Source organism: Opisthocomus hoazin, chromosome 1 (genome assembly GCF_030867145.1).
Source record: "Opisthocomus hoazin isolate bOpiHoa1 chromosome 1, bOpiHoa1.hap1, whole genome shotgun sequence".
Taxonomy (NCBI): Eukaryota; Metazoa; Chordata; class Aves; order Opisthocomiformes; family Opisthocomidae; genus Opisthocomus; species Opisthocomus hoazin.
In genome coordinates this window covers 71620440-71633337 of record NC_134414.1, presented here as the reverse complement: position 1 = coordinate 71633337, position 12898 = coordinate 71620440, and the positions used below count along the sequence as shown (strand labels likewise).

The following is a 12898-nucleotide window of genomic DNA, read 5'->3' as shown; positions in this document are numbered from 1 at the left end:
CCTTCCTGACCACATTTACTGCTGACCACAGCAACACCTGGCTACTCCGCACCGTTCTGAGTTTTTCAACCCTCTGTGCTCACAGCACCTGCTATATGAAACCAGCCAGCACCAGCTCAGACCCTGAGAGGTAAGTACCAGGTGCCAGGGGAAACTCAGCACCCCTCAGGCAGCAGGGCAGCCTAACAGACCGGAGGAGCCTTGGAAAGGCCACCAGGATGGTCAGTGACCTACAGCACATCTGATGTACAGCAAAAGGCTGAGGGGTTGGGGTTTGTTCAGCCAGGGAGAGCTGGGGGATCCAACTGCAGCCTTCCCCTGCCTAAACAGGGATTACAGGGAAGACAGGGCCAACCAGTTCCCTGAGGTGACAATAGGAAGAGGAAAAGGCAGCAGCCAGAGGTTGCACCAAGGAAAATTCCAACTGGGTGTGAGAAATTTTATCTTTGCGAGTGCCAAAGCACAGGAACAGGTTGCCCAGAGGGTAACAAAATCGCTGCCTCTCAAGTTTTTCAAAACCTGACTGGACCAGACCCTGCACCACCTGCTCTAACTTTGATGTTAGCCCTGCTTTGAGCATGGGGTTGGACCAGGTCACTTTCATCTGTCCCTTCCATTGCAAATTTTTCCATGATTGCTGTAACGAGGACTGAAGCTGAGAACGTTTAAAGAAGAATATATCGATGAACACTTCTGCACATACAAAAAAATCATCAGAGTGCAGAATGCTGGACTGCACAAAAAGCAGCATGAACAGCAGGTCAGGGGAGGGGATTCTGCCCCTCTGTTCTGCTCTGGTGAGACCCCACCTGAAGTCCTGTGTCCAGCTCTGGAGCCCTTGGCATAGGAAAGACATGGAGCTTTTGGAGCGGGTCCAGAGGAGGCCACAAAAATGATCCGAGGGCTGGAGCACCTGTCCTATGAGGAAAGGCTGAGAGAGTTGGGGCTGTTCAGCCTGGAGAAGACAAGGCTGCGGGGAGACCTGATTGCAGCCTTCCAGTACCTGTATGGGGCCTACAAGTAAGCTGGAGAGGGACTTTTTGCAAGGGCATGTAGTGATAGGACAAGGTGTAATTGCTTTAAACTGAAAGATGGTAGATTTACATTAGATATAAGGAAGAAATTCTCTACAATGCGGGTGGTGAGACACTTCCACAGGTTGCCTGGAGACGTGGTAGATGCGCCATCCCCGGAAACATTCAAGGCCAGGCTGCACAGGGCTCTGAGCAATCTGGTCTGGTTGAAGATGTCCCTGCTCACTGCAGGGGGGTTGGACTAGATGACCTTGAAAGGTCCCTTACAACCGAACCATTCCATGATTCTGTGAATCTGCCTGGAAACCTTACAGCACAGATCAGATCGTAGCACCTGCACAGCGTACGCGTGGGAAATCACTACCTGAGTTTGCATCTTCCTAAGAAATTTAGTATCTTGGCATCCAACTTGCCTCTTATGAGCTTCTAGGCCAGTGAAAGTCTTTTAATTACCCCCCTCCACTCTCCAGGTCCACATCAGCCTTTACATAAGGCAGGTGCAATCTGTCACACCTACTTGTTTAGGAACATTCCCTCTTTCTTCATTCACAAATGAGATTTTGTCTTCATATACCTGTAAGCTAACTGGAGGGAATAAATAAGTAAATCAACAAAGAACAAAAAAGAAAGGCTCTTTTATTTCAAATGCTGGTGTACATCTTGCATATTGCACCTTACAGAAACACCTAGACCAAGGACACATGCAAGCAGCTTTCTATTCCTCAGCCATACATGTCCGAACACGATACAGAAAACAGTGAACATGCACAGTTTTATTTTTTTTTCTGATGAGCAGAACGTACGTGTTTAAATGAAAGTGAAGGGAAGTACAATCCGTATGAAGCAAAACCCCATTTTAATGAGCTGCTGTGACCTAGGCAGGCAATTTTGTGGAAGGTGAGGTTATTTAGCATCAAGTATTGAATACCTACTTCTGTTTCAGCTTTTACCAAGCAAGATTCCCTGCTCCCTTAATCTTCTAAATACACTGGCAGGTAGAGGCCAAACAGCTCTGCTAATAACAAACTCCCTAGTGAGCCAGCTGGCTGCATGTGAGGATTAACTGCAGTCCTGTCCTTCTCACTTTCATCATGACCAGTGCAGACTCCTACTATGCCCAGGAGCCTCTGGTGGAAGCACTTGGGCAAACAGACAGGAACCAAAATGGCAAGATAAAAATAACCAAACAACCAAAAACAAAAGACCCCACTGAGCAGCCATTTTGTTTGGGGAAAGCCCCCCATCGCACAAATTAAAAATGCCACCAGCAGTCTGCATATACATGCTTAAAGGCAGGAATAGAACAAAAAGAAGCAGCACCATAACTTTAAGTAATCAGCTCTCAAAACAAGTTTAGCAGAGCTGGGTGAAAACCCTGAAAGTTTCCATTACAGAAACTTCACCTTGTTCGCTAACAGCAGGATCAAGAGCCACACCACTACAAATTATGTCTCATGACTGTTCTTACCCAGCGTAAGAACCTGGACAGTTTGGTGTAGACACCATATTTGCCTTTCTTTGCACACCCTTCTCCCCAGCTAACAATTCCAGTAACAAAATGAGTATCCTTATATCTGGTTACGTGGGGGCCTCCACTGTCTCCCTGACAAGCATCTTTTTGCTCTGTTTCATAACCAGCACAGAACATGTTTTCTGTTATTGCAAAGTTAGTGGATTGCTTGCACGTGTTCCTATCGACATAGGGCACTTCCAGCACTTTCAGTTTTTTGGATAGTCGTCCACCTTCAAATTCACGCCCAAAGCCACTAACCATCCCAGATCTTTGGTTCATCAGAACTTCATTAGCAAAGTCTGCTTCGGGGAGGCACGCTGCGACGACGTACTCAGAAAACGTTATAGGTTCCTTCAGCTTGATTAAGGCTATGTCATTATCGTAGGTCTCAGCAATGTATTTAGAGTGAACAAGTATTTTCTCCACTGTATGCATCGTTTCAGACTGTTCTTCCTTTTCTCTGTCCACTTCACCTGTACAAGATTATTAAAAGGGTCATTAACGTGGAGATAGCACAAGAAATTAAGAACAAACTTGATAAAGGAGGAGTCTACCCCTTGCTAACACTTTGCCTAAGCCTTTATACCACACAAGTAAACTATAGAAGTGCATTGCAACTTTCATTAGCCGCACCTGGATCTGTTCCCATCCCGAGCTTTTGTCTGTGGGGATTTCTGTACCGGTTTACATACAGCCATAAACATAAACATAAAGCTCTTACAGGAGCTTGAGCTTGGCTTATGTCAGGGAAGAGAAACTGGTCTGGGCCAAGACTAAACCAGTGCAAACAGAAAGTCGTGCTGATCTAGTATCACGCCCCAGAAGTGAAGTTGTCAAAATTCGAGTTCGTTTCTTCTTCCTCTAGTCAAAGTGCCACAGCTTTCCTGGGTGTTCCTGCAGAAACGAGTCCAGATGTGGCAGGAACTATCAGCTTTCTGCAGAAGCACTACTCTGATGAACACAATGCTAGCCAACACTTCTAGAACCTTTGCTCTTAATCACTTGCAACTAGCTGGCAAAGAAGACAGGGATGCACCGTTATCACCTTCCACATCAGCTGCCCCTGTTATTACAAAGCAGGATTCCCACAATAACAAGAAAATATCATAAACAAAACAACAATAAACAAGTAACAAACCATGACAAGTCAATAATATGAGTAGACCTCCCACGTGATTTAGAGCACAGATGATTAGTCTGCAGCACAGGCTCAAACATCACAGCAGTAAAATAAATATCCACTTACCAACAACAACTTTGATTTCTTTAGATTGGTTCATACAATGAGCTGCAGTAAGTACAAAATTTTCATTCAAAATAGTTCCGCCACAAAACTCTTCCCCTGCCTCATTCAACAGAACAGCCTGCGAGAGAAAAGAGGTAAGTGCAGAATTAAGAGGAGCGATTTAACTTCAGTGAACTATAAACAGGTAATTGATTTCTCTGCACACTATAGATATGCTTATTCCTACCACATGTACTCTGCAGGTGTAATAATAATAATAATTCTAGTAATAAATCCTAATCGCACACATGCCTATGCTACAGATTGGCATGTACTGCTGTAGAATCTGGATTTTCTGTATGCAATGCAGATGTTTGGTCTCCACCTCACCTCATTCACAGTGCTTAGTGATGGCTTTTAGCAACGAGACACTGACTGACGAAGCAGGGAGAGTGCAGCCCCTAAACCACCTCACCCTTGGACCTACCACCCCAAAGTATTCCTGTCCAAGTTCTGTTCCCGCCTGATATCCACACCGCCACCTTAGTGTCCCTAATACAGGAGCTCCTTTTGGCTGGTCCAAACTCAAGAGGGAAACTTAGACATGAAAGTGTATCTGTGAAGCAAAAGCATGCTTTATCTGACGTGCTCTCTGGTACACTGCCTAAATGGGCTGCTATGACGCAGAACTGGAATATCACCTGCAAAAATAACACCAGCAGGCCAGCATGATTCAAAATCCATCTCTGCCGAAAGGTTAAACAGCAGCACCTAGAACCGCACCAAGCTTTTCATTCTGCCATTTTAAGGCTGCAGTTTGCAGAAGAGCACATCTAAGTTCATGGGTTCAGCTGCCTGCAGGCTACAAACGGCACACTGTACGGGCAACATTCAGAAGGCAACCAGGTTAAAGGAACAACTGCACACGTTCCCTCCAAAACACGTTCTGCTCACATGCAGAGCACAAACACCAGATTTACCTGCCATGGACATTCGCCAAGAAGACACTCATCACCACCTACTATCCTGGTATTGACATACGGAGTCTTGCTACTTGTTCCACTGCCAGGACGGGTGGTTGGACTTTCTGTGGTAGTAACAAACTCCTCCTCCACACTTGTTTCATTTGTGGGAGGGCCAGCTTGATCACTAGTTACATTGCTACTATCGGCAGGAAAAATAATCGACCTTTTCTTTCTTTTCACAAAAACTTTTCCACAAGGATACTTCACTGTAAAGACAAGAATGTAGACATTGGACACGGACAGAAACACCAGCTCACAACAAGCAGCTTAACGCAGTTGTCCTGTGCTCAAAACACTAGCAAAACCTTGCAGATGCAACAAAGGAGGAAGACCGGATAGTTTGAAAAATAAAAAAGTCATTTTGTATTCCTAAAAAATGTCCATAGGTTCAGTTTCCGGATAGCGTTTTTGAAGTATCTAAAATTCAAAATATCATCTTCATTTTTTGACATTGCCATATTCATGTACTTGTTGGGCCACACAATATGGTTCATGACAGCAGTTTGTTATTTGTTAGAGAGGACATAAACACCGACCTCATGACTACATAGTTGACTTATTCTGGCTCCCCGACTGTTGAAATGCAACAAAAATGTACAAATGTAACTAGCATTACTCATAATTATTTAATATCATTGGTTACTATGTCATTAGGTTAACTGAAATCTAAAGTAGAAAAGTTTTTGCAAGCTGCTATTTTATATGGAGTGCAAGTGTTTCAGTAAATGAGATACAACTGCAATCACTTTTCTCCCGTCTACAGTGGAGTTTACTCGGAAATTCACTGCTGCTGGGAGAGGCACCTTGCAAAGGGTCCCAAACCAGCTAGATTTTGACAAGTCCATCGCATCACCTCACGCAGGGAAGGCTTTGGACCTGCAAATCCATTGGTCTCAGTGGTCAACCTATGTCACGTCGAAGCCTGATGGTTCAAAGGACATCCGTTAACTGTGAAACTGGTCTCACCGCCACTGCTATTATTTTATTACGTGGCCTCATACCTGAGGAAACACAGTGTTTGCCATCCTCTGCTAGAGCATACCCTTTGGCACAGGAACACAAAACATCCTTCTGGGCACTTTTTTTGATGCTGCAGAAGTGCTCACAGTCACCATTGTTTATTTTGCAGTACTTTGGTATGACTGTAAAAGAGGTAAGTTTCGAGAAAAACTGTAAATAAACACTGACTTCTCACAAGATCTCAAAGTTCACCAAATCAAACACCACTCTGTAAACAGGATTCGTTTCCCCACCTGTAAAACACCTGAAGCACATCTTAGTAACAACACGAGCGCCTAACATTTGCTTACGCCTTACAAAGCAGTCACATCCACTGCAAGAAACACGCTTGCCAAGTCCAAGCGGGCCCAGCGGCCACGTCATGGTGAGCTTAAAAAAGCAGAGACAAAACAACAGTGCAAGAATGGCTAAAACACTAACAGAGAACTCCAGATATTGGTAAATCCTCACACGCTTCCTCCCTCTGGCCTTAAAAAACTCAACTCCTCATCACTCCCCTCAGTCTGGTGTCTGAACTCCAGGTCCACACCCTCTCACTCTGGGCTCACCGCTCTTACTTCTGGGCTACCGATACACGCTCCAACAACATCGTTAGGGTAGTAGCTATACGCCACAGAAGTGAGCCTCAGGAAGGACAGATATGCAAAACATGATTCCTTGCAAGCATGAAAATGTCTGCATTGTCTACTGAAACCTGATTTCTTTGCTTCTTCACTGCTGAGAGCTGAGCAGGGAGGCTGGACTTCTGGACTTCTGCACTTGGAGTAAAGGCTCTGTGATATCAGTTACAAGACTCCCATGCTTCTTGGTTTTCTCCTCACATTTTGGGGATTCAGGCTCATGTAAAGAGGCACTATCAGGATTCAGAGGGCTTTCTTTGGGGTAACTTCAGAGCATTCATGGTTGGACAGGGCTCTGAGTAACCTGATCGAGTTGAAGATGTCCCTGCTCATTGCAAGGGGGGTTGGAGTCAATGACCTTTAAAGGTCCCTTCCAACCCAAACCGTTCTATGATTCTATGTTACTATGATTCGAACACTGCCCAGCTGTAGAGCCACCTGGGCTTTGTGTTTCTGGCACTGTCCTCCAACTCCTTGTTGACTGTCATCCTAGTCCATCCATTTTTCCAAGAAGCAAACAATGCTCATTAAGAAAGAGTTAACTCTCTCTGTTTCAGCTCCCTGGGAAATTCGCTGCCACAGTTCTCTGCAGCTGAAACCTACCAAATTCACAGTTCTTGCCTTGGTAACCATCCAAGCATGAGCAAGTGTAGGAACCAATCCCATCTTTGCAGTGTCCACCATAGTGACAAGGATTTGAGCTGCACTGGTTCCCATCTAGAAAAACAAACCAAAAAACAGATTATTGTAAGAGTGTAAGCATTTTCAGTGAACTCCAAAAAGGTGTTACTTTTAATCAGCAATCTTTCGTCTTTCCTTTTCAAACACAGGTTCTGAGAGTTGTCACATCCCAGATGGAACAAAGAGTATAAAAGCAATCATTCCAAAACAACGATTCACACACATACCCTCAGTTTTGCAATCTGATTTTAGTGGTACTGTATGACAGCGCATACACAAGCCTTTTTTTGTAGGAAGATAAAGCAATAGATCATGGTCAGAGCACACATCCCTTCCATTCCTGCGCATGGCCAAAACTAACAGTGCTCCAAACGCTGTGTCTACGTGGTCCACCACAGAGGCGTTGACGACAGATGCCCAGCCCCAGCAGAGGAAGGTGAGACCACCATTGACTGAAAGGAAGGCCGACTCAAGGCCTGCAGCACAGCTCCTGGTTTCTGCCTCCCCTGCAGTGCCAGAGCACTCTGTTCCACAGTGGTCTTAGCTAAGCAGCATCCTACTGTTAGACACTGCACTTGTTTAGCTCTTCCCTACACTGTAGTTGCCGCTGTGGTAATGAGTTCTCTATCAACATTGCACAAAAGCATTGCAGAATCCCCTACTGAAAAGGGAAGCGACAATGAATTGTTCTAGTAACTTGGCTGAGGGGAGCTGTGCTTTCAGTTCTTCTGAACACCAGTAAAGCATTCGTCGACTGCGGTTTAAGTTGTATGAAATTGGCATTTCCGCTAAAAGTATTGGCACTGATGTTCTGCTGCTTGTATTCTCATGAGAAGGTGGTTTGAAATTTTCCAGTCAAGAGTTCACCCCCCACTTCGAGGATTGTGAAAGTCTGCATCTTCTTCGTGGCAACTGTCTTCAATTATCTGCAGACTCCAAAAGAAAAAGCTGAGCAACATTTTTGAGGCACTCCTCCTAAAACGCAAGCTGCACACATACTTTCAGGAGAACACATTACCAAACACTAATGCATTAAAAATCTGTCCCTGCGTAGTGACTACGAACACTAGAACCCTCATAAATACAACTGAGGCCTTTAGAAAATTAGAGAAGAGACTGATGGGCAGTATCTGCCAATCTACTGGCACGTCTTCCTTGAATGCCAAACAGTTCTGTAGAAAACGCATCCCACAGAATGCTCTGCAATACAGGAATCAACAACGCCCTGGCAGGGAAGATGACACGAAATGGGCAAGCGACTCTGCGTTGCAGTTTAATAACTTTGTGTTGGTGACGGCATTTAAGCGCCACCCTCATCTGTGACTCTCTGCATCTTGAATGTCCCTCTCGAGGACAACTGACCGGCAGAGTCACACACCCACTTCCTGCTTCTCACTGTCCTTTGCACGCAAAGGGCCACTCTTCTTTTTTTGAGACGACAAAGATCATCCCAGCACCTGGGGGCTGCTGAACCTTGCCTTCGAATGAAGCAACTGGGTTCAAGGAACAGCAAGATAGTAAATCAGATTCCTTCTTCAGAGGAAACACGAAGTGAGGGTGTCCCTCGGAGGAGAGAGAGGACGCAAGGGAGCAGGAAGTAGTTACTTAAGAGGTGCATCCTTTTTAACCTTGCAATAACGAAGCTTAATTATCTAAACAAACGCAGAGTGTTTCTTACCTACATAGATGTTCCAGAATTCCTCCTACAGGTAGGTGTGGGAAAAAGGGAATAAAAGGTGACAAAAAGAGTTAGATGAGAATTACTGAATTCATCAGAAGAATATTAGAGCTTTCATACAGAGGATACTTGCAGCTACCAATTCTTTAACGAAATATTTAAGTTACTTGCACATATAGTGCCTTGCAGCCTGTTATTACTGTTTAATAAATTAAAGCCATAGGATCCATCTATAGTGCCCAGCTCTACAGAAACAAGTCTCATGGGTTTTTCAGAAAAATCTGAAACTCCTTACAGAGTTCCCAATGTGACTTGCTTAGCATAAGGCACTTGATTTCTTGTATAACTGTATCTTTCTATCAGTTTTGTCTGAATTTATTTACACTCTTGTAATGCCAGATTCTCAGTCTCCTTCCCCCTGCTGTACACCCATCAATCAGGACCTCAGAAATCCTGAGATTTAAAAACGTTTTGTCCCGTTTGTGGTGTTCTTTCCCTCTGCACTGAGGACTCCAGGTATGGTGTCTGTCCAAGACAGTCCTTTTCAATGACATCTGGCCACCAGGCAGAACAGGCTGTGCGGGTTCTGGAATGGATCACCCAGCCCTTACGCTCTGAAGTACCCTGGTGATGTACCCATGACTCCCCCACCCAAGTCATCTCAGGGCCACTCCCAAGAGCATTCTGGGCATCAAGTAATGCTGAAACGAAATGAACCTGGCCTTGATTTCAGTTCCAGGGCTGTTCTTAACAGCCACATAGCTACAGTTGACATTCCCAATCCCCCTCCACCACCAAGTCACTTCAAGTCTTCAAAAATCTCCTGACCCCAGTCCCCACAGTTGCCCCATCTCTTTAATTCTCCCTTGAGCTTGGGAACAGATGGCATTTCTGTCTAAAGTTAAGGAGCCATCAGGGTAGAGACGGTGACACAAGAGTCACACAAGCAAACTTCACTCCATGTGGGCAATTTAACACTAAGGCACATCAGAACTGTCTACAGTATACATTCTGTCAATTCAGATACTGAAAAAGAGAGCCACAAAATGATTAATCACGGCAAAGCTGCTTAAGTTCTTCAAAATTCTCCCATGAAGTTCCATGTCAGCATTTGCCTTCTCAACCTTCCCGTGGACTCTCCGCCCAAGAACTCTCGACCATAGTCACGACACTCAGCTATGCCACCCGGATAGGGTGAACATTTTTCTAACATGGGTAGTATCAAATCATCTAAAGGTCAAATACCTCACAATGGCAATTGAACAGATCAGAACAGGTAAAAGAATGGAGGCTTTAACAGGAGCTGGCCTTGCAAGAGTTAAATTAAGACTGTTATTATATGTTTATGCCTTAGCAAATCCAAACACAGTCAAAACCACTACTTATTCTTTGTGTTAAGTGACTCGGAGTAACTTGTGAGTTTTGATGCCCAACTCAAAAGACCTTAATGCTATTTTGTAAACATGAACTACATAGATCTACATTTCACATTAGTTCACCCTTACAGTTTTCTCCTGGTCTTCAAAGGCTTCTCTTGCTTCTTCTTTCGAGCAGCGCTCCTCATTGCATTCTCTTTCAATATTCCCTTTCTTCAATTCCTCCAGAAAAGAGTTAGCACGTTTTGTTCTTTCCAAGAACTTGTCGGCATTTTCTTTCTTGATGAATACTGGGCAACAGAGAAAATGACACAGGTGGCAGGTAACACTCAGTGGTGGTAAAGAGTCGTTGGAATTAAGTGAAGCAGAAACAAAACCAAAACAGACCCTGTCACCACTCTGCCCGTACACCACATTACCTGTGAGGTTAGTCCTCACATAGACTGATACATCTCAGCATCTCTCACAGCAGTCTCTCTCTGAGCATTAGCAACTCCAGCACAAAAGGAAGACCCCCAAAATTCTCCCCTACCTTTTTTAATATTGCAAATAAGAACATGCAGGTTGCCGCTGAGGGCTTGTACTTCTGTTGCTCCTGCTCAAGACTCCAGCCCTGAACAGAATGACTTCCCCTGATGGCCAGGGAGACAGCATTCCTTGATTCGGTTCTAAAGCTGACAACCAGGCACCGCCACCAGCTGCTCCAGGGGCTTGCAGCGCAGAAACTAAACGCCGCACGAACTCAAGATGCAGTAACGTATCTACTGACAGCGGGAAAAGCTGTTTCACAGTCCAGCCCACGCGCAAGTTCTGCTGCCCTTCACCACTCCAAACCCCACTGCACAGCCCTGGGGGAAGTCTTCGTTCCCTCTTAACACCACTTCCCAATTGCCTGTAGAAATGTTCCTGCCTTACTGATCTGTGTGCAGGTAGAGCTAAGGCAGCTGCGTGCTAAGATCTGATGAGGAGCAGACGTAAATGAACACCAGCTTTAGCAGGAAAGTACAGCCTGAGGTCAGCTTCCTGGGCTGTTTTATTTTTCAAAGGCTTGGTGTCCCAGAAGACCTGCTGCCTTCAAGTTCAAGATGAAGGTAGCTGTTGATTTAAACCAAAGGCTAGGAGGCATTAAACTCAGCTCAGCCACTTGGATGCGTGAATAACAGTGACTTGTGCACATATTACCAGACAGGAAAAACAGAAACAATGCTGGAGTAAATAAATTGCCAATTACCCTGTAAAAAACATACACTCTAGGAAAGTTTGCAGAGTCTGGGAGCTGCCGTTCAATTATGTTCTGAATACCCGGAATTTAAAGAGAAAAAAGACTTTCCAACCACAGACCGGAGTGTGGAAGACAGTGCTGCAGAAGGGACATCAAGGCCAACGGCTGACGTACCTTCTGGAGCATTCTTCATGCAGCTCAACTCAGCAATAAATAAACTGGCTGATAGTAATCGTCTACCCTAACATCCTCGAAGCAAACACAGTGGGGACCTACTCTGCTTTCACTGAAACTGGTGTATGAGCAACAGGGAGCCAAAATCTGCTACTGCTGTTTACATTGATCGATCCCACAGAGCCCACGAGTACTTTGGAGCCCCGCTTATTCCGAAAGGCTCCTCGCAAGGAAGGCTTACAGAAAGTGCTTGTAACTCCTAGGTCAGCAACTGTTCGTTCATTCACCCGCTGTCTTATTTGCCCTTAAACCCCTCTCTGCAGTGACAGGAAAGCGACAGGACGCAGCCGGCGGGGGCATCGCCTCCGTACTCCTCTACCTCCACATCGCCCACGCCAGAGGATGTTTTTGTAAACTTGAACCAGCCGCTCAGCCTTCAGAGGCTGCTCGCTCTCCTTCCCGAGCTTCCCGCCACGCTTCCTTCGGAGGCATCAAGGAGCAACAGGCGCTGGTCAGCCGAAGCGGGACCTTCCAGAAACGCGCGGAAGGCCTCCCCGTGAAGCCCAAGCGGGCCGACTGACGGAGGGAAGAGCTGGTGACTTCGGAGAAGCCTCGTGCTGACGCTGCGCTGGACCCCGGTGCTGACCTAGGGGCTCAAGCAGTGGGATGGGACCCCCCCCTGTGCCCCCCAGGCCCAGCCCAGCCTCGGCCAGGCTTCCCCTCAGGGACACGAGATGTGCCCCGGGGCCAACGGCGGGGAGCCCGGTTTGGGGGTGGGGGGGAGACAAACGGGAAGGCGCAGCAGGCTGGGAGAGGCCCCGGGGCCCGCACCCCTGGGGCTGAGGCACCCCGCGGTGCCCCCCGGCAGCCCCCTGCCCCCGAGGCGGAGCTCACCCGGCGTTCGGCGGGGCGGGGGGCGGCACAGGTGCAGCGCAGACCTCAGGCGCTCCAGACGCCGAGCCCGCCGCGGAAGACGAGCCCCGGGGTGCCCGCTGCCGTCCCCGGCGGGCTCGTCCCCCTCACGCACGGAGGGCTGCGAGCCCCCGTCCCGCAGCGGCGACCCGCCACCGCCTTCTCCCCGCCTACCCGCCCCCCCCCCGCGGCGGCCCCGCCGAGGACCGTGAGGACGGGGGAAGCCGCTTTGCCGACCCGCCTTACCTCCTCCATCAGCCCGCAGCTCGCCCGGCAGCGCCGCGCAGAGCAGGAGGAGCAGCAGGCAGCCGGCCATGGCGGCGCGGAGCCCCCCGCTGCTGCCGGCCCGGCGGGGCCGTGCCGCCGCCCGGGGGGACGGGACGGGACGGGACGGACGGGACGGGGCGGGAGCCGAAGC

General features: G+C 47.3%; 1 protein-coding gene across 1 annotated transcript; it reads right to left on the bottom strand.

The window, feature by feature from the left end:
• Positions 1-1653: 1653 nt before the first annotated feature.
• F10 (coagulation factor X) lies at positions 1654-12898 on the bottom strand. The gene is made up of 8 exons (XM_075425061.1): positions 12727-12898; positions 10302-10462; positions 8797-8821; positions 7041-7154; positions 5799-5939; positions 4753-5003; positions 3794-3911; positions 1654-3020 (listed from the first exon to the last, which is right to left on the bottom strand). Exons 1-8 carry the CDS (start codon positions 12794-12796, stop codon positions 2473-2475), a joined length of 1428 nt encoding a protein of 475 aa, XP_075281176.1. The 5' UTR covers positions 12797-12898; the 3' UTR covers positions 1654-2472.

Bases quoted from the DNA above. Each gene is read 5' to 3' on its own strand.
- F10 (XM_075425061.1), bottom strand. From the start codon at position 12,796: ATGGCCGGCTGCCTGCTGCTCCTCCTGCTCTGCGCGGCGCTGCCGGGC. The intron at 5,940-7,040 runs GTAGGTTTCAGC...CCTCTTTTACAG, and splicing joins AGGCAAGAACTGTGAATTTG to TCATACCAAAGTACTGCAAA. The intron at 5,004-5,798 runs GTATGAGGCCAC...TTGTCTTTACAG, and splicing joins CAAACACTGTGTTTCCTCAG to TGAAGTATCCTTGTGGAAAA.